Source organism: Geospiza fortis, unplaced genomic scaffold (assembly GCF_000277835.1).
Source record: "Geospiza fortis unplaced genomic scaffold, GeoFor_1.0 scaffold172, whole genome shotgun sequence".
Lineage (NCBI taxonomy): Eukaryota > Metazoa > Chordata > Aves > Passeriformes > Thraupidae > Geospiza > Geospiza fortis.
Window position 1 is genome coordinate 5483244 of NW_005054309.1, and position 26695 is coordinate 5509938.

At 39.6% G+C, this 26695-nt stretch overlaps 1 protein-coding gene across 1 annotated transcript in view; it reads right to left on the reverse strand.

Moving 5' to 3' along the window:
- Positions 1-26378, reverse strand: part of PIK3CA (phosphatidylinositol-4,5-bisphosphate 3-kinase catalytic subunit alpha) — a 27296-nt gene extending 918 nt beyond the window's left edge. Inside the window, 22 exon segments of the mRNA XM_031055484.1 lie at position 1; positions 3-44; positions 1207-1358; positions 1528-1645; positions 1866-2036; positions 2872-2950; positions 3481-3602; positions 4118-4224; positions 4555-4726; positions 5436-5539; positions 6094-6258; positions 6719-6800; positions 7160-7284; positions 8898-9032; positions 9139-9291; positions 10356-10461; positions 11992-12077; positions 12886-13131; positions 15049-15299; positions 15964-16173; positions 17652-18065; positions 26268-26378. The exon segment at position 1 is cut by the window's left edge and continues 918 nt beyond it. Of these exon segments, the coding sequence (XP_030911344.1) occupies position 1; positions 3-44; positions 1207-1358; positions 1528-1645; positions 1866-2036; positions 2872-2950; positions 3481-3602; positions 4118-4224; positions 4555-4726; positions 5436-5539; positions 6094-6258; positions 6719-6800; positions 7160-7284; positions 8898-9032; positions 9139-9291; positions 10356-10461; positions 11992-12077; positions 12886-13131; positions 15049-15299; positions 15964-16173; positions 17652-18003 (2979 nt within the window). The 5' untranslated portion in view covers positions 18004-18065; positions 26268-26378.
- Positions 26379-26695: the final 317 nt, after the last annotated feature.

Genomic DNA, 26695 nt, shown 5'->3' on the forward strand with positions numbered 1-26695 from the left:
GCTGCCGAATTGCCAGGTAAGCCTTATAGCACATCTCCTGAAACCTGGAAGAGACCAGGGGAAAAAAGCTCAGTGCAGTTCTCCACTGGATGTGTATCACTGCTTCAGCTCCAAAACAGTTTTACAGGTAACCAGACACTAAAAAAGCAGTTTTAGTCTAGTAAGAATACCATAATGTAGCTGAGAAGATTCACTCATTCTCCTACTTATTTTATTTGTGTAAGGATTAATAGTGGTCAGACTAACACAACATCCAAAGACAGGCTTTCTAGTCTTAAACCTCACCTGTAATTCACACAACTGTTCAACACGAATTTATGTGAGCTCACAGGGCCATTTTTGTCACTGCTACTGACACTTCAGATTTCAAAAGGTATTTCCTGACACACTGCTAAAATCAGTGCTTTCCTGGCTATCTTCAGAGTTGCATTTCTCCTGTAGTTTTATGAGGGCAGCAGCTGTTGCTCCTTAGGTACTCTGAAGAATGCACTGAAAACAGGGACATTTGCTCTATCAGACTGGATAAGAAATACCCAGGTTAAGGGAAAGAATGCAGAAGAGCTTCACTGCAGTGTTCAGACAGACACTATAATTCAAAATCTGTCAAAATCTGCCATCAACATAATGAAATTAAGATTAAAATTGAAACCTCTTAAAGACTGGGTTGCTGGAAAGAGATATTAAGAATGACTACAGCAACAGATTTATTTACCATTATTATTTTAAAGTTCTTGCTCAGCAGGTTCTCAGCCATTGTCACAAACTACACAGCCAGCTGAAGAACTGATATCAGAGCAGGTATAGGAGAGAGAAGTATGGCTGGATGACCATCAAGGCTCTGATGCACACAACGCCCAACATTTAAGAATTCCCAGTAGCTGCAGTTCTGCCATCTCAAGAGGCTTTTAAGTGTAAAGTCAAAGAAATATCAGATATTTGAAAAATTATCATTTTTATTCACATGTATGCTGACCCTGCAAATCTCAAGTGAGATTTCATGGCCCAAAGGTCATGTAAGTGCTAAGATTACCCACTGACTTACAAGTGGATGGCTGATCTTCAACTGAAGCACTAGTACATTCCCACTGTAAGCCAATTAAAATACTACTGTTCAGTTAAAAGGTCTAATTATTAAAGGTCACCAGTACAAAAGTGCATTTTAGGTACAAAACACCCTGGAGGTTAAGTGCATAAAAGAAAGCTCACCTTTCAAACTCCCTCGTTTTGGTACATTCTTGGGCTCCTTTACTAATCACTATTAAGAAGTCTTGTGTTAAGACAAATGGCACACGCTCTCTTTTGTAACCAAATTTCTTCTTCTTGTGATCGAGGAAGTGCCCGAAGTCAATGTGAAACAGCTTGACAAGACAGAAAGGCATTTCAAGATTAATAATTCCTTGTTTAAATGAAGTCACAGTAATACTGATCATTTACTTATAGTTCCAATAGATGTTTTTTTTTTCCCAAAACAAACTCATACCAAAGTGAGGATGACCTTAGGGTATGATTTTAGAAATCATCTCTTACCTGTCCATCATCTTTGACCATGATGTTACTGTTGTGGCGATCACCAATGCCCAGGATAAAGGTGGCAACACAGTAGCCAGCACAAGAACGTGTAAACAGGTCAATAGCTGCATCATACCTATTCCAACAAAAAAGGAGACACTTTCCTCAGATATTCCAATAACACAGAAGTGCATTTTTCTTTTGCAAAAGAGCAAACAGGGATAGGTAAAAAAGAAAACAAAACTAGATGGACATAATTATGGACATAATCTCCCGCTCGATGAACTTTAGTTATCTTGAAGTTTCCATCAAAAAGAAGCATATGGCCAACAAAAACAGGTGACAGGGAATCTCACATGTCTCCTTTGTTCTTGTCCTTGAGCCACTGGTGCAATGTATGGCTGTTGAACTGCAGTGCTCCTTTTAAGCCTCCTTTACACTGGATCTGCATGATGGTGTGAGAGCTCCTGACCACCTCGATGAGTCCCACACAGTCACCAATTGACAAACAACCATAGGGCAACATCCTGGAAAACAAAGGTTCATTGTTTTGTTGGGTTTTTTTCCTTCCTTTATAGAGAATGGTGGCAAGAGGTGGGAGAGGATGTATTTCTGCAGATTCCTCTATCTGGCTACTCTTTAAGTCATGGGGAACTGTAACCATTCTGCAAACCAATCTCGGACAAAGGCTTTAATTCTGCCACTTGTTACAGTACTGGAGACAAAACTGTGACCCATGAGAGATAACATAAAGCAACAGGTCCTTCTGTCTAGATAAGGAAATGAAAACTGGGGGTTTCTAGACAGTGCACAGGCAGCTCCTTTGTGTACCACACAGCAAACACAAATTTGAAGGTGTAACCTGTTTAGGAACAGTTTTCCAGAAGCAGAACAGTTTATCCCGAATGTCCTGCAGAAGCTGCTGCATCACAGTCTGGAGGTGGAGAAGCTCACACAGACAGGGCAACGTCTCTGTGTGGACTGAAGTGAAGATACCGACTACAAACAGTCATTGCTCAGCAGGGCTGAGGGTTTGAACCTTGTTTAAAGCCAAACCTACAGACACAATCACTTGGCCACAGTGTGGCTACTGTGCCTTGGCTCTTGTATCTATTCCTTGTACGTAGCTCACTCAGACCCACTTGAATGAGAATTAAGTATTTTTCAAATATGATCGTATGTTTATAAAATCCAGTAGTTTAGTTAACCAAAAAAGAATTAAATGTTGCTCTAATGTGCACAAAAATGTCTATTTATAGCATTTCATTTATTACCCTTGGGAAAACAGAAGCAATCTCTGGGAACAAACCAAAGCCAAAACCATTAAGACCAGCTTTACTTGGCAATGACTCTACTGCTTACCGAAGATCAAGACCCTGATTTTGCCAGATGTTTTCCATAATTCGAATTATCTGAAGTGTCAGCATGTCCTGACGCAAGTCTGAAATAGTCAAATACATTAAATTTGCAAATTTTGTAACACCAGAATCTTTGGCTAGATCTTACTTTCCTTTTCCCCCCAAAACTATGTCTAAATACATCTCAAGGTAATGAGGCTAGCATAGTTTTGTGCAGATTTTGTTCCCTCAGTACAGAAAAGCAGGTTTTAAATAGCAAAAAATGACTATAAACTTGTGGTGGTGATTTTAAAAACATACACTAAAACCAGGACAATGGAATCACAGTTTACACATCTGTAATATCTTGAAGACATTTACAACTAAAAAGAACAAATATTAAATAGTATTGTGCTCCATCTTGACAGACTGAGCATCTCAGAACATAAAAAGTTTGTACTTGACTGAGATAAATACTTATCTGTCTATGCTTAATTTTTCTGGAAAAGAAAATAGCTTTGCTCAGCTTATTTTTTTTTAATATATGTACTTTATAAGCTTATAAAAACACTAAGTAAAAGGTTAGGAAAATAAACAGGTATGTAGCTTTGGAATTACACTTATCTTTCCTTACCATCTCCATTTTTAAATATTATCTCATTGTTCTGAAATAACAGTTCAGACATAATATCTGGGTTTTCCCAGTTCAACCACAGCGGCCTTTTTGCAGATGACATTATCCTGCACTCCTCAAGCCTAAAAGAGATAAAATTTCTATGAAATAGGCATAATTTGATTCTTATACCATATTTCTCTAATACTGCTAAGGTGTCCCTGTTTTGGTCAAACTCTGAACCAGCACCAAATTAAAGATGCAAAGATAACTGACATTCCACCATTTTCATTTTCAGACTCAAAGTTAAATTAGTAAGTGCTACGTTAACCATTTGCTAAGACCAACAGAAGAGTTGTGTCGTAAGGGAATATTGTAAATATTCCTTTGGCAATATGAGCTCCTGAGAACTGGAAAAAGGACTGAAGTTCCTGGCACCTTAAAGGAACAACTGAAGGTCATGCTGTTCCCTAGTTTATTAAACCACTAGGTTGAAATGACTCCACTCTTTATGGATTACTCTGCTACAAATTCTATTCAGTGCACTTTGAAAATACTGACATTTACTAAATTAATAGTCAACCTCAACACTGTTATTGTTACCATTACTAAACATTTACTGAAGCATCTACTCAAACTTCAAAACTGGATACAATACCGGAGGTTTCCCAGTTGATGGGCAGGATTAAGAGGAGAGATAAAACCTTGCAAGGCATCCATGAAATCTGGCCGTCTCATTTGTTCAACAAGAAACTTCATCTGTACCTGATCAATAAGCACATTCAGGTCTTGAGAACACTATTTACATGTAAATGAAGGTATCATATTTTAGCTTTGGTTTTCAAGCATGGTTTTGCAGAGTTCTAATGTAAGTACAGCTCAGCTACATATTACACAAATTGAAACCTTTAACTTTAGTTCTATTGCCTTGAGAGCTAGACAATGGCATTGCACAGAAAATACTGCAGCTCCCCAGGAAACATAGCACCTACTGAAATTAGCATTAACACTTTCCTCATTGATCAAATAGAACAGTTCTAAGTAATTCCTGTGACTCAACAGCAGCAGTTTGGAGATAAGGACAGCTTTTGATACCTTCTGGGTCTCATCCTTTTTTTCCTGCTTGAGAATATCTGTGAGGTTAATCAACTTCTCCATGGCCTCCACCTGCCTGCTCAGGTGCTTCAGGTACATTCCACACGCTCGACAGTAGGACTCCAGAAGTAACCCAAACCTCTGACTGACAGTCTTGTTGTGCATTTCAGACCTACACAGGGAGGAAGAACAGTTACAAGCTAGAGACAAGACCACTTAGAGATGCCAAAAATGAAACTGTACTTGTGACATCTTCCTAGAGTCCTAAAATACATCATCCCCTCAAACAATCCCCTCCCTTATCCTTGATGACACCGAGGCAAGTAGAAAAGTGAGAGTACAGCAAAGATGCCTTGCTTCTATTTCTGGTCTGATTACACCAGCTTAGAACAGAACTTTTAGGTGACCTCTAGCTACAACCCAATATGTTGCAGATTGAGCTATCAAGCTCTATAAGAAGCCCTTAATAAGGAAGTAAAAATAAAGTTTTTACTTGTCTTTTTCAAAGCTTTACCTTGTTGAATTGGGTGGCTTTCTTTAGGTCTCATATATTTGTAAAGTTTTCTGGAAAAATTAATGGGGCATCAGACAGCTAACAATATGGGAGGCTTTCAGCAGTCTCAGACTACCTTGTTTTCAGAATAAACATCATTAGATAAAAAGAAGTACAAATCAAGTACTATTAAGTACCTTTGAAACTGCAAGGCATGATTTCTGTCACCGAACTACGTATTCAAACTCTTAACCAATATAACCCAATCTTTAAATAGAGTGGTAATATTTTTCTAAGAAAGGACATTTAGTATGTCAAAACTTTAGAACAACTAATTGTTTACAGCTAATAGGAAGCCCACCACCCCTTAACACGACAATAAGCTTACTTTAAATGCCAAAAGAAGAAGTGTCCTATCCTTTGATTGGTCAGTGCCTTCTTGAGCAAAAATCTCACAAGCTGATTATCTAAATACTGCTCATATTTCAGAACCTAGTTAAGGATAAAGAGCAAATTTTAAAAAATCAGATGCAGTTATTATTTCTATAAACAATATACAGATCAAAGGCAGTTAAATAAAAAGCAATCTATGTTGTACATTTTTTTTCTGGAATGACTGATCTTGGTATTAATATTTGCATGTGTTAGGCTTTGAACAATATATGCCAACTGTTCACTGGCTGCCTCTATTTCAGGAACTTACCATCTGATGCTTACTTAACTGTTACCAAATATTTTAGCCTCAACTTGCTCAAAATTTTGAGAAGATGCTTCTGCTCATCCTTTCCCATATGTTAGGACAGCTGAAATAGCTGCCTGTTCCAGTTGGTGGAACAGTTTTGCATCTCTGCAGAATGCTGGCATTTAGTACCAACAAGCAAAACCACAGCACTACAGAAAAACTAACCTTTCATCTCCTCCTAAATAATCTGCAAAGCAAACATGATGACCTCTTTTTCAAAACAACTTAACTTTTGCTGTGTTTCAAGCCTCTGTGATCATTGGACATACACGAGACAACAAACATGCCAAAATATGCTCAGTACCTGTACCAGCTGGATTAGGTACTGAGACAGTTTGTCATCAGTCAGGGACTTCTCCAGACAGCGAACTGCAAACGCTCGCACCATGGGGTCTGGGTAATTGCAGTCCAGCAGCTCCATGGCCTGCTCTGGCTTGATTGAGGGCCAGTCCTTCACCAAGCAGTACATCTGTGGGCAAGGAGAACAAGCATGTTACACCTTTGCACTGGTCAGGAAGAAGCTGGAACACACAGCCATTAGAAGGCATTGTCAGACACAAACTACATCTGAGTAGAAGCTGTTTAATTGCTGGTTCTCTCAATCAACAGTCAGGCATTAGTTTCCAGTTGACTTTGTTGTTTTAACCACTCTAAAAAGAATGAAAACAAAATCTCTCATTTAATTGTAATCGACAAGTTGGCAACATCAGAGGGATTCGAGTAATGCCAGCAAGAGGAAATCTTAAGACCAGACTGAGCTAAAGAACAAGAACTATGGACCAGAGACACCTGTCAATCATAGTGGCAACTACAACTATTCATTCAATGCATCATGCACACAAAATATGCTTTTAACTTCCAGAAGTTTTCTTTAAAATAGCATTTTAAAGTTTCTTCAAATCTAACACTTCTTGAGTGCTTCATATTACCTGGGCCACTTCATCTCTAGAATTCCACTTGACAGACAAAAGTAATTTGGGTAGAATTTCTGGAGTATTCACACAATAGTGTCTGCAAAAGAGGAAAAATAAAAGCTGCAAGTACTAAACAAGACTTTTGCTTTCATAACCATCAACTATGCTCCCACAGCCTTGCACATTTTTCTTCCTTTGTCAGCCAGGTGCTCTCAGGATCCATCCATGCAGGTAAAACTGCAGTAATAAGGAAAATGGGAGCTCATTCAAAAAGTTACTTTTCTCCACAGAATTATAACCAAACCACACAATGCAGAATGCTTTACAAGCCTTGTCTAAAACACAACTCCTCAGCATGGAAGAAAAGGCAGCAAAACCCATGACAAATATGGAATGAATGGGGTGAAGTTTGATTATGCCAAGAAGGTTTTTTTCTTTGGTTTGGTTTTTGATTACCTGTGTCTCCAGAGGAAGTCCTTCTCTTGCTCAGTGATTTCAGACAAGGGGTCTCGGGTACAAATGGCTCGCAGTTGCTCCTTGTCACTCTCTGTTAATTCACTATCCCGAGCTATTCTGTTACTCTGCAGAGACAGTGGCACTTTAGCCCTCCACACAACTCCTTCTATTGCCAAAGCACACACATGAAATACAGTATTTGAACAGCACAGCAACCACTACAGCCTGTGTCATGCAATACTATCTTGCTGTACCCACTTGCTATAACTGAGAGCTCAAAATGTAGAAAGAAGATGAAAGACTATGCGTTTGATCTCTACAACTGCTTTTAGTCACTGCTGGCACAAGAAGAGGCACATTTCAACGAAATCAGCTGTGTGGAGAAATAGCAGCAGTTGACATCTGATGAATGACACAATGCAGCACAAAGTGAGACTGGTCATTTCTGACCCCAGCCTGAGATTGCTGAGGGCTGCTGAAAGGAATGAAAAGGATTTGGAACTGAAAAAGCAGAACAGGGGAGATGAAAACAGGTAAATCAGGGGCAGAATGCTGTAGGAATGCCTGAGTAACAGGAAGATGGAAAATAGTAAATCACAATTAGTGTAAGACATTCCCCAAAGAGCGCAGAAAACACAACTGCTACAAGCAGAAATTAGCTACGTTGTCAGTGAAGTGACCTTATACTCCTCACCATTTTTTCTTTGTGCCAGATGGAACAAAACAATGAGCTGGAGTACAGAAGCCCAGGTAAGACGCTGGGGAATGTTATTTACCAAGAAGACAACTGTCCTTAAGCATTTATTAAGACCCTGCTCAGTCACAATATAAACAGTAGAGATGCTGCTCTGTGATGGACATCCTGCTGACCATCAAGTGACATCCAATGCCCACAGCCTGTTCAGGATACCCTGGGACAGGACTGCTGCAAACACCCCCAGAATTCCCACTCTGGAAGCTGCTGCCACCTCTGTGCTCTCCAGCACAGCCAAAATCCCACCACAGAGCTCTTCACACAGAGCACACAGCTCCTTGGGCAAACCCAGGGCTTTGAACCAGCCTCCAAAAGAAAATGTAAAACACACCAACCAATTTCACAGCCTTGGCTTTAAATAAAGAGCATTTTTAGGTTGACTGCTTTTCTGTTTTCACTTCTTTTCATCATCCAAAAAAGTGCTTTGAAGAAAGCTCCAAACCTCACCAAAAAGCCAGTTGTAATGCAAAAGTTCCGTTTGTGGAAAAAGTGAGATAAAGGACTACACCCATGTGTATGTCCATCAATTCCCTTAAAATTCCCTTTGCTTGTGGTCATAACCACCCCATAAAACAGACAGGAAAGAGTTCTAAGCACCTTTGGGTTACACAGGAAAGCCTAACTATACACATGAAACAAAGAAAAACAGTATCATTGAAGGAGAATTGCAACTTTTAAAAAGTTAAACTAAGTAGCTTGACACCCAAATTAGTGATACAAAAATGTCAAAAACACAGTAAACCAGCTTATCTTTGGAGTGTTTTGGTTGGTCAGTGAAGCATTAGGTCATTTTACTGGTAATATAAAGAAAGGAGAATATATTGCCCATTTTACCAAACACGCGACAAAAATTTGAGTTTTTGATTTTACAATAAATGAGGATGTAAAAAAAGAAGTTTTGTCACTGATACACTGAGTAAAATGAAGCAGTAAATAATTCTTTCATACTTGAATAGCTAATCCTGGAGGGGGAGTTTGCCTTACCTGCCCTGCATAGCTGTAGTTGAATCCCAGTTCCCGTGAAATTGTCCAGTTTGCGTGTTCTTCAATCACTGTCATATCTGGGAACTTTACAGGGTTGCTAAACCAATCAAATTCCAGCTCTAAGCATGGAGTTTCCTAGGTGTCAAGGGAATTCAAATTACTTTTTCTGCTGAATGATAGCAACCAGAATAAAGCATATTTTGAAAATGCACTCTTAAGGGGGAAGCTGGCATGAAAATACCTTATTTGGATTTGATCCAGTAACACCAATAGGATTCAACAAATCCTCCAGCCCATGAGGTACTGCCCAAAGATTCAAAGCCATTTTCCCAGATACCAGAGTGTCTGTGTAATCGAACATGTTTATATTTCCCCAAGCCAATGGACAGTGCTCCTTGAAGAGATTAAAATATGATTTTTTTTCAGTGTCATCAATGGATTACTGCAGAGCAAGTCAGGAGACATAACATTTTCACCCCAGATCAAGTTGTTACATTCCCAGATCAGCAGAAAGCAAGTTGTGAAGGAATGGCTGTCATAGCAGTCCTTTAACAAAATGGTACTAAAAGAATTGTAAACACATGCACATATCTTCCTCACACCAGACTAAGTCAGGATGATCATAAAAGTTTTTCTGACAAAGAGATTTTTTACCAAGTCCTGTAGCGACAGAACAAGGGACAGTAGTTTCAAACTTGAGGCCAATACTTTTAGATTGGACAAAAGAAATATGGTTTTCTATGATAAGGGTAGCCAGACAACTGGCACAGGGTGCCCAGAGAAGCTGTGGCTGCCCCATTCCTGGAAGTGTTCACGGCCAGGTTGGATGGGGCTTGGAGCAACCTGGGCTAGTGGAAGAGGGGTGGAACTGGATGATCTTTAAGGATCCCTTCTAACCCAAATCATTCTGTAAGGGTTACAGACCTGCTTGTAGACAAACACCCTATATGTTACTGTGATACACACTCAAACCCACAAGCTAATGATGCTGCTGGCTAAAAATTAAACATTGCATGTAGATTATTAAAAAACACCATTTGAGATCTAGCATTAAATGTTAAAGGAATACAAAATATCTTTACTTGAGAACTCAACTCTAAAAGGTACAAATATTGCCCTTTAAAAATAAATAGGTTAGTAACATGGGTTTTGAAAATTAATTTTAAAAGCATTTCCACCTCAAAACACTAACACTAGTCTTTGTGTCTGGCAATGCAGTATAGGTATGAGTTACAGTGCTGAACTGATAAGCTTTTTTCTGTGTTGTTTAATTTATAATTAATAACACACACACAAAAAAAAAAAAGAAAAAAAAGAAAAAAAAAAGAAAAAAGCCCGCTCCTATTTTAATCATATTCAAATCAAACACTGCACTCAGACTCTCTGCCAGGCCAGCATTTACCAGCTATCCTCCCAAGCTGTGGCTCACTAGCACAATAAAGGCATGAGGTGTTTTACCTCCTTGGCACCCTTGCGGCCTTTGACAGAGCAGATGGACAGACAGAGCCGAGCAGCACGGGGCAGATCAGGAATGTACATGTCATACAGCAGCCACTCATTCCACCTGCAGGTCCAAAAGGCAGAATTAAACCAGGTTAAAGGAGACATCACCACTCCTCCAAAGGGCAGAATTAAACCAGGTTAAAGGAGGCATCATCACTCCACCAACAGGCATTTGTTATATTCCTAAACTGTGTATTTGCATATAGAGCACACTTTCTTACTGAAAAAGGGTCCCCACATATGCATTTGACCACATTCACTGCTTTTGGGAATGGAAGCTTCCCCAACAGCCTTCTAGCACCAACACTGTTTAAAAAGCCATGTTAGGTTCAATTCCTGGAACCTAAAGATAATGGATTTGCATATATGCTACTACACTGATGTAAGGTTTAGCTTGTCAAACAGTTTTCCCTTCAGGGGAAAAAGTCAACTGGGAAAAAGAGCTTTCAAAATCAAACTAAACTTCAACTGTTGGAACATAAAAAGATATCTGCAAGATGGGGATAGAACATGGAAATCCAAAGCAATATTCCCAAGTCAAGTATTTTTCTATTTACTATAGCAATAATAGCACAGATTGATTCTACAGGAATAGTTTGATTTTGTTTTCATGAAGTTCTCTAAGCAGAATTCATCTCTCAGTTGGTAGAACTGTGCCTTTGAAGAGGAACTTCTGATCCAGTTTCTTCCCCTAAGCAGATTGTCATACAGAATTTTCTCAGTTCAAAGAGAAAGCAGCTTCCAAGGACAGCATTAATTTTTCAATGTATCTGTAGCTACTGAAAGCAATTTTACGAAGAAATAACTGCGACAGCCCTTCTCTAAGAATAAAGAAATTGGCAGATAAACTGTAATTCACTTTTCTTATGCGTTCATTTACTATAATACTGATCTGTGAGACCACATCCATGATTTTAAGGCATAACCTTCACCACCTTTCCAAGATTTTATCTCTAAAATAGTTGAAATTATCAGCTCAATCACAGCAGTATTAGGGGCAACTCAGGAGGAGAGCCTATTTTTCACCAATTATGTATATTATTAGTCCTTCAATTATAAAACCTAATCATGTTCAGAGAAAATGTACAGATAAAAATAAGAGTTTCAAACATTATTATTTAAGACATGAAGACAGAAAATGCAAGCAAAGAATTACTTCTGCACATATATTTGCATCTAATCTTAGCAGGTGCTGAAATTTCACACCTCTTCATTAGTTACAGTTATGAGAACAGGTGGCTAAAAGATGACCCTAATGTTTATATATGCTCATATAAAACTTCTTTTTGCACTTGTAAGTTCAGGTGATTAATTTTTTCCAGGTAATACTGATGGTTTGTCAAACATCCTGAAAATATTTTCTATACTATGCTATTATATGCAAGACAAAATGCTTGTGTTTGAATTAAATTAATGCTATTTGTATATATATGTGGTTATGTAATATATTTTTATAAAACTTCAGGTAAAGAATTCCCAGCAAGGAGCTCTACCTGAGTAATGCCTAAGTCAAGCTTTTACTCCTTCAGTGCTATCATTAATGATGCCCTGAAAGTCAGGTTCTCTACAGTCACTCATGTATTCATCTTACCTGGGATTAGAACAAGGTACCCTCTGAGTATTCACATTGTCACACAAAGGTTCCCCTCCATGGTAGATACCTGTCCTAACATAAATCTGAAAACAACATCCATATTAGTCTCTGAAATGTTACTGTAAACAAATGTTTTCATTGCAGTCAACACATACCATGATTACAACACATTATCCTTTCGTTTTCAGTAACAAAACAAAAACAAAACTGAAAACCAAACTGCTCCACCACTCCCCAAATTAATTCATGCTCTGTTGGGTGTACAGCACAGTTTATAAGCATATCCTTCTAGAAAAACTGTTTTGGTCTTTCTCCTCATTAATTGCAAAACTAGTTCTTAAAAAATACAGTAACAAACTTAAACACTAAAAAAACCACCCCTGGAATTTACTCTCCATTCTTCCTGTGCCAAGGTGTCGTGAAAGGAGTTCCAAGGAAAGAGAGTCAGGGTTGTAGATGTCTTCAGTGGAATTGAACACTACACCTGCTTTTTGTCCCCTATTACCCCACACCTTTATTTCCATAAACAAAGACAGCATGCCCTCATCAAAAGCACTCTCAGTTACTGTAATACAGTCTTAAACATAATTACTTAGAAGACAGATTTCTTTTTCTATCCATTACATTCTCTGCTGGAGTCCTATGCAAACTGACTCCTGCTCCTACCAGGCAGAATATTTAGCTAACTACCACAACTCACACTTTTTAAGCAGTACAGAAAAGTTTCCAGATGCTAAAACATGGGTGTGTTCTTTAAAATGAAATACTTCAATTTAAGTAAAAGAGCGGTATAATTTTCTAACATGTTAAATAACAATTCTTTTCCAATGTCAAAACAAAACACTCAGGAGGGAAACCAGGAGCTGCTGCAAAGCCCAAGCAATGCCATACCTTGTCTATGTCTCTGATGTTCACATTTACATAGGTAGCACAGAGGATCCTTATTCTGAGAGCGCTGTTGATGGTCCAGAGGGATTTGGTGGTGGCCTCTCCGTTCATGTAGGGCGTGGCGGTGGAGATGCGCCGGGAGTAGGAGGGCATGGTGAAGGTGTCCAGGGGCAGCTGCGTGTACAGGCTCTCCTTGGCCATCAGCATCAGGTTGGGCATGCGGCCAAGCATGATGCAGCTCCTTATGTACTGCAAGGAAACAACCAAAGAGTGCCACCATGTTTTCTGAAAAATCCTCTTTGCCCAGGATTTTCTCCTGGGAAGCTGAGAAGTCTCAGAGAGGAATGAAAACAATAATTATCTGATTGCTGCTCCTGTGTTTGCTGCTTTGGAATGAGGCTTGGACACTGTTTACCAACAGGTGAATGTTTGATTGGTTCCATGTGAATTGTTTTAACTGTGTCAGGCCCTCTGAGTCAGCCACAGGTTTTTATTTTCATTCTTGCTAAGCCTTCTGATGCATCCTTCCTCTTTCTTTAGTATAGTTTTAGTATAGCATTCTATCATATCGTATCATATCATATCATATCATATCATATCATATCATATCATATCATATCATAATAAATCAGCCTTCTGAGAACATGGAGTCAAATTCTCATCTCTCACCTCGTCCTGGGGACCCTCACAAACACCACAAAAGTGCTGTGTCTTTTCAAAGCCTACACTCTTGGTAATGGAAAGCTACAAAGATACTTGAGGAGACTGGAAAGTGAAGGAGCTTCTCATGTCCTGCATGCACACCCAGCACAGTGACAGCAGGTACAGCATCCAGCAGTTTGGACATGTTGTTGGGTAGGGTCACACAGCCACACCTCATGGTTCTGAGATTGAACATCTACAACAATGGAAGGCTGGACTGGAGAGAGAAATGGGAGCTGAAAGAAACACCAGCCAGGTTTCTTGTGGAGCTCCTCAGCCCCAGCACAGCACAGCACAGAGCAGATGGATTTGAGCTGCTCCTGGAAGCAACTGAGCTGTTCTGGAACAGCAAGGGCTGTACCAGCCTGCAGGGCAGCACAGGTGCCTGACAGTGCCAGTCTCAGGCAGGGAGCACAAGGTAAGCAGCAGACACGCTCATTTTTGGCTCAGGTGTGCTCATTACCTTAGGCTCAGCACTGATCCTGACACACTTCACCTGTCCATTCAGGTCTGAGTGCTGAGAGCATTTAGTCTGGCAACACCACCACAAAACACAGTGTGTCAGGACAGGTCCAGCCTGGAGTTAATGAGCAGGCTCTGCTGGGGCACAGCAAAGGCAGAGCAGATGCTTCTGAAGAAACCACGCTAGATCAAATAGGTCTGGTGTTTGATCTTCAGATGACTCTGCAAAATTATTCATGTATGCCTGCACTTGTTCCCCAGCTCCCAGAGTACAGAGATGCTTTTCCCATTATTCAGGATACCCCACCCCTCCTTGTCTCCTCCACTGCTCTGAAGATCAGATTGTCAACCTTTTGGCTGAAGGAATGGGAGCAGTTTATTACAATACATTTCTCCAAGAGGAAGCAGCAGCAGCTGCTCAGATGCTCCTCTGCCCCATGTTCTCTCACACTCCCAGCACTACCAACCCAGGCAATGAAGGACAGACAGACAGACATAAGGAAGACTCAGCAACGACTTCTGTAGTGCTGGAAATCCACATTTTTTATCTTATTAAAGTAACGATAAAGCTGTGACAGGAAAACACTTTTCTCTTTTACCACCCCTTTAGGACAGGATTTAAAGTAGTAGTGGCTGTTTCATAATTTACAATCTGATCAAATTTCTTGTTCTATTACATCAGCACCATTCAAATATAGCTCATCTCTTGCCATTAAAAATCTAGGATATTTCTGAAAGTACCTACCTTTGATTTAGCACTAACATTAGAGGAAAACATTCAAAGAAGAAAAATTATATGAGTGATACAAATTCTAATTAAAACTACCTTTTCTCCCCCCTCTCCCTTCTGAAGCACATGGATTAGCCAATTTGTGCACACGCTGTCACTTCCTATGATTTGGATTAATATAATGAAAAACCAGACCTAATACTGATCATTTTTCTCCCCACAAATTTGGATTATTATGGTGGAGTTCAAAAGAAAACCTTTATGTTACTCACCTTATACTGGCTCAGTGGACATTTTTCTAGCAAGTATTCATCACAGCCACAGACTTTTAAAATATATTTGCCCTGGTACTCCAAGACACAAAGTTTCAGTTGTTCAGATGACAGCAACATACTTCGAGTTTTCTTCCTAATTGCTTCAGCAATAACTTGCTCAGGCACACAGTCATGATTGATTTTTAAGGTGTATTTCTGCTTATCATTGTTTGGTGAGACTATTACCCAAATCACCACTATAATTTGCCCTGGAATAAATATAAAATAATGTCAGGCCTATAATTTTCAATGCAGTTTCCAAAGAAAAAGCACAAACCCAAAATAACCCCCAAACCAAACAACTCCCATGCCTCCCCAACACAAAGATTTGTTTTTAGTATTAAAAGAAGACGTAAACAAGATTCATTGCCCAAACTTAGAGAGGGTTTATAATTTCTGCAAGGAAATAGATGCATTAAGTTTATTTTTGACTCTAGTGGAAATTCAAACTTTTAGCCAGACCTGAGGTTAAGAATATTTTTATTAACTACTGTCTATTTGGCCTTCAAGAAAACAGCAGTAACTCTTTCATATTTGAGGACTGCAAAATAACTCAGTGATTCAGCATCATTTAATTCCAGATATCTGAATGCCACAGAAAACTGCAAAGCCAACAAGCTGTTCCCACCCACTAAAAAAAAGTCACCTCTATTTACTGAGTTATATTTCAACATTCAGTTAGAATAGCACAATTTTAAATACCCTTTTGAATGTAGAGTCCATCCAGAAGATTATTCTGAACAACTTAAGGTGTAAGATATTGCTGGAGTGTACTAAATACAGCACATAAAACAGTGATCAAGTCAACAGCTGTACTCTTTGATTTCAAACACTGAAAATATATTATGTTTCTGCTGTAAATATTGCCCTTACCTTTGTCTAGTTTGTTGTATATGTGTTTGGGGAGTTCAGCTGAGGACTCTACATTGGGAGGATAGACATAGAGCGCTCTGCTGTGCGGGGCGTTGGCATCTCGCAGGTCCACGGCTTCTTTACACACGTTCAGAATGTTTCTCCTGAAGTCTTGTACTTCTGGATCCTTGACCATGTCAAACTCACAGACAGGCATGCCAATAGCAAAACCTACAGCATTGGAGCAGCATGAGGATATCATTGTAACTGACAAGCAGAGCTAAAAATGTCTTCAATCAGTCACAAAAAAAGCCAACATAGAGCAGAACACAGCCTAAAATATGTGCCAGCTTCTACATGCATAAATAATTGTTTTATATCATTCAAGAACTGCAGTTCAGTGCACTCAGCAGACACAGAAAAGGTTAGAAAACAGGTGTACATTCTCTGAAGATCCTGGAAGCCTTAAATCACTGCTCTCACAGACAACATTCCTCCTGGAGGAAAAGGACCAGGACTCAACTTCCTTTGAAGTCAGCATAGAGTTTCCTAAGGGGACCAGAGGAGCTGTGAAATTTGATTTTTTCTCAAACCCTGGCAGGATTATTGGTAGCTATTAGGACCATAATCAACTTTCCTTACAATGGAATGACAGCTATTAATTTTTTTTAATGACCTACATTATTCAAGAACTGCAATGAGCACTCTAAGAGACACTGAACTTAAGCTCTTTGACACAGATCCATATAATAACAGTGCATTTCTTTCAGGTCCTTCAGATGTAATTCCATTTACTTTAATGGGATTACTTGGATAAATCATCACTTATGCATGAGTGTTCAAATGGAAACTTTCAATTGCTGTGTTCCATGGTTACCTAACCACTGTTCTCCCCAAGTCCTGAACACGTTGAGCTTTACAAAACAGAAGCAATTTTCTTATTATGCATTCGTCACAATTAAATCATTTAACAATTAGCAGTACCTCAGAACAAGTATTTCCAGTTGACAAGTCTCTGCCACTGCAGTACACATTTGTTAGCAATGAAACAGGAGTGGGTATGTTTGTACTGCCTCAATTTAATTCTTAACCAAGATGTTGGAATAAATGCCAGAATCCCTGTGCTTCCACAATGGACCATGGAAAATCATAAGCTACTCTAGAGATGATTCAAAACATCAATTTGTCTCACCTTCACATCTCCAACCTCAGGTATTTTTTCCCTCCTCTCCCTATGGCCTTTTGTCAGAAGGCGGAAGAAGAAAGGTGAAAAAACCTAATTTCTGAAATTTGACTTTGTAAGCAAGATAGAGCAGTATTAAAATCTGTGTCCACAAATCTAGAATGTTAAATCTAGAACGTACAATTCTGTAAACTCCAAACTAAATTATAACTGACTTCCCAAATAACAGGACAGGCATTGCTCTGTAATAATATGAAATCCTGCAAATAAAAGGCAAGCAAAAAGATACCCTCTAACCCACAGGCAACTACAAATATGCTTTACAAAGCCAAGGAGAATGAAATAGATCAGAAAACAGGAGTTTACCTCACTGATTATAAATATTGGCTTTACTATGATCAGCATCTTTGGACATTCAATGCAACAACTGGCAGTTATGAAACGTGACAGATACGACCCATTTTGGTTTTTATATTTTGAAGAGGATAATCAGTTAAACAATGTTTTTAAAAAAAGACAATCTCACCTATTTCTCTATTAAGAATCTTTTCTTCTCTGTTACCTACTGGTTCAATAACTTTCAGGAAAGGCTGAAACAGTCGCAGGTCACAAAGTCTCCGTGTTTCATCGAAAAACTCTTCTCTCTCTGCTTCCTGTGTAACACTTACAAAAATGTAAGAAGATTCATCTTGAAGGAGCTGATAGAGAGGGTACTTCCTTGCTTCTTTAAAGAGTTCATGTTTAATAGTCAGTAAGGTGGCCTCACGGAGGCATTCTAGAGTCACTATCATTCCATTTGGGAGGAGACACTCCACCAGGATCCTGGGGGGCATCAAGTGGATGCCCCATAGTTCACCAGATGATGGCCGTGGAGGCATTTTTAAGTCTTGGGGAAACTTTGTACTTCAAGCTCTTCAAGCACTGATTCGTACGTGTAAACCTGAGTGAAAATCAGAAATTCAAATGTCAACATTTAAAATACAAACATCACCCAGAATTTCAGATAAAATGGTTTAAACACCACTTACGACTGCAGATGAATATTCAGGGCTGTATTTTACATTCATAAAAAAGATAAAAATAAGCCTAAGAACTTGTATCTGAATCTAAATACCTACTCAAAACAGTTAATAGAATCAAGCTAGTTTGGAAAAATGCCAATATATATATAGTCTTAAGAATAGAGGATTTTTTTAAATCTGAACTTTAAATTCATTAATAGAACATTTCAATAGCAGAAGGATGAAAATACCTAATACTCAAATTATTATAGAATTTTTAACCAAATCTCCAGCCAAGTTCTCCATAGTTTTAATTTGGAAACTGAAGCATTTATTATAATTTGGATGACACAAACCATCAGCTCTTTTAAGTTTAGCTAAGCCAAGGCTTCCACATTCAAAAATGTTTTTTTCTCATCTCAAACCTCTAAATATTCAAAGAACACTTACATTAGAGTTATAAATATTTACTAAAAGCTCCAAACTTGATTTTAAGAATCCATGTACACACAAGACTTGGCCATAGCTGTTTCAGATCAGCATAAGCTACTTACACCAACAACAAACCCTTTTTTCCATTAATGAGACAGAAGAATTGAGCCCCACTAACACTTTGTCGCTGGGTTTGTTTTATTTAGTGCCAATGCCCCGTTCCAGTTCCCTCTGGCAGCTGCATGAATGTCCCTGCCAAGCCAAAGGAAAGGAGAGGAACACGTGTGTGACCCTCTATCTGTGCTGCTCTGGCCATCTTAGAGCAGAGGAAATGAGTATGAGAAAGAGAGAAAATAAGAATGGGGCAGAGCATGAGAAAACCAGAGTCTGGACAGAGCAGAGATGTTTTATAGCCCAGTGGGTGAGGGGAGATGCCAAAAAGAGAGCAGAACTACCCAGCAGGCACACAGTGACACTTCACCAATAAACACTCCTAATCCCTACCTATTTTTAATTTCCTTAACCAGAGGCAATATTTGTGTATTTGCAAAAGAAATCCAGTTTGTTCAGAATGTTTTCACATACAAATTGCTGGCATCCTGTGACAAGACTGAAGAACACTTCATGCTGCAAAATATTTGGTCTTCTTTATTGGAATCCTGATACTTTCACACAGTATTCTAGATTTTTCTGTAATGAAATAAAGTTGCTTATTTGTGCATTCACTGCTCTTAATTTTGGATAGATCCATCACAGAATCATACAATGTTAAGGGTTGGAAGGGACCCTAAAGAGCATCTCTTTCCAACTCCCCTGCCATGGGCAGGGATATTTCCACTAGCCCAGGGTGCTCCAAGCCCTGTCCAACCTGGCCTTGGACACTTCAGGGATGGGGCAGCCACAGCTTCTCTGGGCACCCTGTGCCAGGGCCTCACCTTCCTCACAGTCAAGAATAACATCTACCTAGCCTAAATTTACCCTCATTCAGTTTGTATCCATCACTCCTTGTCTTATCACCACAGTCACAAACCCTCTTACGGCTGCCCCTGTATCTCAGTTTTCTTAACAACAGAAAGGAAGGGAAACCCACAAGCCAACAGCTTCACATGTCTTCTGTTGGATCAGCTTCCTGAAAGCTCTCACTGTGGAAAAGCAATTGTTGCAGTGCTTGCCCTTTGCTCAGCAAATTTTAAAAATATGTATTTATATAAAAATATATTTATGCATACATTAATTAAATACCTATAAAATTAATGTATAACATTTTATATATAAAGAAAAAGTGATCCCCCCTGCTGCATTAGCATTTCTTTGCTAAAAAGTTTTCTTCCAAGTACATCCAGTACCTGCTCTTGCCACACTTCAGTTCTTACAAAGAAACATCAGAATGAAAATGATGTTTTCCCAAATCCACTGCTTCCTAAGCAACTCTGAGCAGCAATAGGGCTGTCGTTTTTAATCCCTCCTTTGTAGATGCAGTTTGGGCTTTTAAAAATATCCACAGAAGTACTGAAGAGCCACTGCAGATTTAGAAAAATGCTTTTCCACTACCACCCCATGCATATTTAGAAATGCTTTGCAACTGACTTCTTTTTAAGAAAGAGCTTAAAGAAGCTGCTTTATTTCCCCCATCATTGTGACAGCCTCGGCGAGCGGATGCTGAAATGGAAAGCTCCCAGCACATACAGTGTATTTACAGAGCCAGAACTGGGAAGCTTACCAATTACAAAACACTACCAGTGAACCCAAATAACACCACTCAGAGTAACTCAGAGGGTTCCAAACCAGTGATAGCTATCCTCAGCTCCCAGATAAAATGAAATACACAAGTTAAATGGCATCTTTTTGATCAGGCAAAGCATGAACAAGGTTCCCTCTCCATATCACTGAATCACATGCCTATTTACATTTCTTAACTGCAAACACAGGCAGAAGCACATCACTGTTATGGCACAAACCAGCACAAAGCCCCCAAACAAACAAGAATATGCAGTCATATGAGCTTTCCTGTCCACACATACACAATGATAGTACAGATGGACACAACCAAATTAAATATTCACAACACAGACTCAGCTTGTACCAGCAGCCTTTTAATTTCAGTTCCACCGTCCTGCTGAGGCTCTTCTGAACCATGAGAGCCCATTTTCACCCTGCCCAAGGCGTGTGCTCTCACCCCTCACCCTGCTGGCACTGGGGCTCCCTGAGCCAACTGGTTACAGGTCAGATGGATGGCAGAGGCAGAGAACAACTCACTTTCCCGTTCTTGTGCTGCCTTCTGCTGCTTTAGCTCCCTCCTGAGATCCCCATGGAGTCAGCCTAATGCAGGTCTGCACTGGGGGGCTGCCTGACTGCACCAGGGCTGGGCAAAAGCAGCTGCAAGGATGGTGCCTCCTGCCACTGCATGTTTTCCTCCCTCCCTACCAGCAACAAAGAAACAGGGGCAGGAGTGGGGGACACACATACATCAAAAATGTAAATCCTTTTAGCCAAGCATCTCTTCAAAATAAACATCAGGCTTGGCTTCCTTAAAGAATTCAAATATTAAATGACAACTCAGTACCTTTTCTTTAAAAACTCGCAAATGGTCCAAATGTGACATCCCAAAATCTACAATTTTTAGAGCAACTGCACCAAGACAGCAGCTTTTGTTTCAAGCAGGGATACAGGCATGTGCTGGAATGGTGCATGCAGGCACTGTGTGCACATTCATTCCACTTGCACATGTAAGCACGCCTCCAGGGTTTGGATTTGGAAAGCAAGAATGTAAACAGAAACAGTTTTCAAGTATAACTGGCAGCTTGTGTTTCTGTGTACACTTTAAAATCTGGAAGGCTGCCTGGAATAAATAGAATCAATTATGTTCTTCGACAGTAAAAGGACTGTAATTTTAAGGGAATTCTAGAGAAATGTTATTTAAATCAAACTTCAAGTGAACACTTCATCACACCTGCAATCCCTGACTTTCCTAAAGCGCCTTAAACATTTTTCTCCTGCCAAAAGCTTTGGGACATCTGGACCGGCACAAAACAATCTCTAGTTTTGAGATTCCATTCAAAAAGAATAAACATACATGAGGGAAGACAGCAGGAAGATAAACATGCCTTCCATAATACTTGCTTCCAGATACGCTTAGCATATGAATGCTAATTTATATAACCTACTTTCTTATAGGATAGAAATTAGCTATCATCTGATATAGATGGTATAGTTCCTTAATAAGAATATGATATTGCAAGTTTAGAAAATTTTAGTTCAGTAAACTATGACAGTTTTATCGCCTCACAGACACGCTCTGCATGGCAGGGGGGCAGACACACAGGGGAAAAATATTATTGTTCACTTTAGCAGACATAGCCTGTCATCAGCATAAGTACCTACAGCTACTTTTGAGGCTCTGCAAGAAGTTCTTCCCTCTCTAAAGTCCCAACAGCAAGAAATGTAACAAGCACACAAGGGAGCAAGAGTGCACTGTGCAATAATATTGTATTGAAGCACAAAGTATGGGATGCTCATGCAAAGAGGTGCACACATCCCAGGGACTGAGCACTGACCAATCTGCGCTGCCGTACACATCAGGCAGTGTTTCAAAACCCATTCAAAGGACAGCCTGAACACTCGATACAATTTTATCAGCCCACGGTTGAAATTGAATGAGTCATTCAGCAAACTGCTACACTTTAATTGAATTCCATTAGTTTCTCCAGTCACAAGACAAATCCCATTACACTGTTTGTACAGACAGGATGTAGCAGTGTTTTATAATATTTTGTGGTATCTCTGGTATCAGAGAGCTGCTCATTAGGATCTGTGTCTGGATTTGATTTCTTTTCCAGGCGGAAGTTTCCTTCAGACTCCTAGCATTGCCTTCTGTTCATTTAGCAGTCCAACAATTTATGATCCTGATTTACTGTGCCCTCATCTGTAGGTTAAATGATTTTCCTGATTCTCCATCACACTGACAGACGTATCAATTACAGGTATGACCCCAAAGAAGCTTTTATAATGTACTGTGGAATCCCCAAAACAGAAGCTGTCAGTTTGTGCAAATAAAAGAGTTCCTGGAAGAAGAACAGCACTTTTCAGAATGCAAGGGACATTTCAACCTTTCTAAATGCTAAAATGTTTCATTCTCACCATCAGACAGTTCAGGCACTCTAAAACATGAAGAGAACTGGACAGAGTTGTCTGTCTAATTTTGCTGCTGTCCAAACCTGCTGTGTGGTGACAGTAAGACTGCCCCAGACTAGGTATTTTCAGTACTGTCCTTTTGTTCTTGCTGTTTGCCAAGCTGGCACTCCTCCAGAACCCAGGAAGACGAGTACAAAGATGTCTAAAACTGTCCTCCATGAAAACATTATTATATCCAGATTTAACTGGTGAAACCACTGCTTTGTTCAGAACAGAAAGCAGCAGGCTGTGGCACTGCAGGCGTGGCTGATTCATACGTATTGCTGTCGTCCTTGTTTCCCAGAAAACGTGCAGATACCCGGAACTCCTTATCTGATCACAAACAGCAGCCCAGGGGAAGCAAACAAGAGGATTCAACACCATCAAAAACATCTCAGCATTCAGTTTCCTTCTGAAACAGACAAGTATTTCCAAACACTACCAATTTTATTTGTAGTTACCCGTTTCTTCCACCCTTCAAAACCAGTGCTGAGTACATCTGCCTTATTCTAGCCTGAGCTAAAGACCCCTAAAATTATTGGCAACATCTGCAGAATAATAGTACTGCTGAAATATTGGATCTTTTTTTCCTGTGAATGCAAAAGCTCACCAGAAATTAGTGAAAAGCAATTTCAGTTTAGTTAGATATGAAAATATGGGGTGGCTACATTTCAGAGCTGTTCTCTTTAAAGTTATCTTACATTCAGATTTTTTTTCAGAATGCAATATTCTCCTAGTGACTCTCAGATACTATGAATAAAATTAATGGTGAGGTCATCCTGAAAAAAGAAGAACTCACTACAAAGTATTTCCCAAGAGGAACTATGTGTGCTATGTTGCTGCAGGATCAAACAGCTGAAACAAATCCAAGGTGATCAGTTTAAAAAGATTTACTATTGCTGGAGTATTTTTTTCCTCTCCAAGTGAACCAAAAGACCTTTGGGAATTCTTATTCTGAAATCCCCTTGCTTGCCCTCCCCCATCCATGCAGGCACAGTGTTTATAGCTTCCCTCACTGTCTGGGAGCCATGAAAACAGGATCACGAGAAAGAAGCATTTTCAAGTTGCTGGTGACCTCCAGAACTCCCACTAGGACTGTGCCTTCTCCCTAGGGATCCCATGACACACCAAAGGCAGAATATCTGTCCTAGAACATTTTCTTCCAGCTAAAGGCAGAACTTTTCCTCTTTGTTAAACAAAGAAAAGCCTGGAATTAAATTTTCCTTTTTAGTCCAAAATCATTCAGTAATTCCATCCCTAGCTCCACCTCAAAGGACAGAATTTTGTTATTTATAGAGGACTAGTAGTCATAACGCACAACAAAGAATTAGAAAAGCAACATATCATCTATTTACACTTCACAGATCTGCTTACTCATTATTTCAGCAATTAGCTTGGCTTGCTGTGTAGCAGGATGAGAATTACCTTTCCACCTATCTCTGTGCTGCTCCTTTACATTAGGCTGTGAGCTCTGAAGGTCAGTGAGCAGCACCCAAATTCTTTCAAGCTGTTTAAATCAAAAGCTTTAAAGTTTGCCAACAAAATCAGAGCAACATGCCATTTTATACCCATAGAAATAAGGTTTTCCTTTCATTACATATTTTTGTTTAATACTCCATTTCATATGGCTGAAAAACATTGTTTCATGTGAACATCAGGAAGAACACAAAGCAAAGCACACCACAAAAGCTTACTCTGCTCCTTGCTGCAAATATTAATGGTTTCAATGTCAGCTTTCACACGCAGTTCTGCTTTTGGAAATTAGTGCCAGACGATGTAAACAAAAGCTTAATGAAACCAGGTTTGAAAAGTAACAAATGCTGGTTATACAACTAAAAAAATTCCACCTTAAATAATGCTGTTTACTTTTCTTTCCATGTTTCTTCCCATCCTCCCACCTTCCTGGGATATTTGGAATGCAGACAGTAAACAGGATCTTTAAAAACAGGAAGTGCTGGCACACAGACAAGGAACCAGAGCAGAGTTAATCCAGGTGTTCTGCGCTCCAGTCTAGTCTGAACCCCCACCCAAGATCAGCAGCTGTGTACCAGACCTGTAACTCACATCCAGGGCCTTTCCCAGTGTTGTCCTCCCCAGATTCATCACTTTGGCTTTTAGAAGTCACTGCTGCAGCATGATGAACCTCCAGTTACACTAAGGAAGAGGAAAGATTTCCTCTCCCAGCTGTCCCTACCCAGAAAGGCAGGGAAAGAACCGCAATAGAACCCCGGAGGTACTGCAGACCTCACACAGTTACACTTACCTCTCTAACACAAGCAATGGTGTCAGGAGTGTTCAATTATTAATCTATTCATCTTTACACAGAATAGTCACCCTGTGAGCCCTTTCTTTACTAAGAAGCAGCTGAAAAAGACATCAGACTCAGACTGACTTACAGCATCTTGTTTACTTCCCATGTAACATTTCTTAGGATGCAGTCTGGCAGCAACTTTAAATCGAGATAAAGTGTTTCTGCTGTACTAAGTTACTCCAGACCCTGAATGTATAACACCAGAAAAGCTTTTGCAGTGGCAGTGGATAGCACTATTCTTGCATCTTCACAGATTTTTAATAGTAAGCCTAGAACACTGAACTGGAAACAGAAGTTTCAGTTCTGTAATCCAAATATAAATTAGCTTTCCATTTATGCCATCTTTACAGACTTCTGCAGCCAAATAGTACTTAACAGGAGCGTGGGTTTAGTCTGCATGGCCTTACTGAATTCAGTTAGCAGAAATCATTATCTTTTATTTACTGGCAAACAGAGGATAGCATGCAACTTCATTTTTGTTAGAGGATTCGTAAGGAAGCACATGCCTCAGCAAAAGCCATGGAAGTAGGTTGTTTTATTTTTCTCTTTGTTTAAACTCCTCAACTGAAAAACTAAAACAATGCTTTCTCCACTGAGCTACTCCTTAGCTCCCTTTTCAAAACCATTTGTTGAGCGAAGGAAGTTTGTAGCAGAGTTAACACAAAGGCACAGCCACTGTAATGAAAAAAAAAAATTCTGCATTAAAGACACTTGTCCTATAGACAGCTGAAACTCACACAGCTCTTAGCAGGTTATCCTATAAAAGAACATGGAATAAGACAGCAGCAGACAAATCCAGTTCTGCGCAAACCCTGCCCTGTGGAAGCTGTTGTCTACTTCCACACGAGCTACAATCACAACAGGAAAATACCACAGCTTTTCAAGGGTCAGTCACAAATGAAGTCCTACTCCCTCTATCACTTGTTTGAGATACAGCCAATGGTGATTAACTAAATATTTATTTGGCAGTAGATTATAACCCTGCTGAGAGGTAAACAGCAACAGTTTTCCATAAAATATTTTCAAGGGACCAAGATTGTCCTGCCTACCCCCCACACCAAGAGGGGATAATATTCATCTGCAAATAATATGGCAACACCAATTGCTCCCATCAGGCTTCATCTCCCTAAAGGTCACAGATCACATTGGTGTATTGCACCTAAGCACACAGGAAAACTGGGCCTTCTTGCAACACTGCAAGACTAAATTCCCAAGTTTCTAAACTTACCTGACTGCTTAATGTAAGTTACAAAGAAAACAAAGTTCCTCTGAAACCTCAAGGAGTGTTTATTCTCACTGTAGCTTTTGACCCTGGTTGAACAGCACTTTTCTCTGCATTTACAGTTGGATCCCACAGTTGTGATGCTCAAGACATCAATACATTTGTTTTTGTGTTCAACAAGTGCAAACAAACATGATCCACTGTGATTGTGTCTCACTAGGCCCTGCATGCTCCAGCCTGAAGCACAAAATCAGCTCTGGTAAACTGGGACAGGGTTCTTTACCATCCTCAACCAAATGGATATCACTCCTGTACATGACTGTTAGAAGCATCTATTATCATTTGACGGTAAAGTTCCCTGCACAAGTTAGGCTGCAAATGAGACCAAATGCCTGTTCAACAATATCAACATTATTCTGCCACATGAAGTGTAT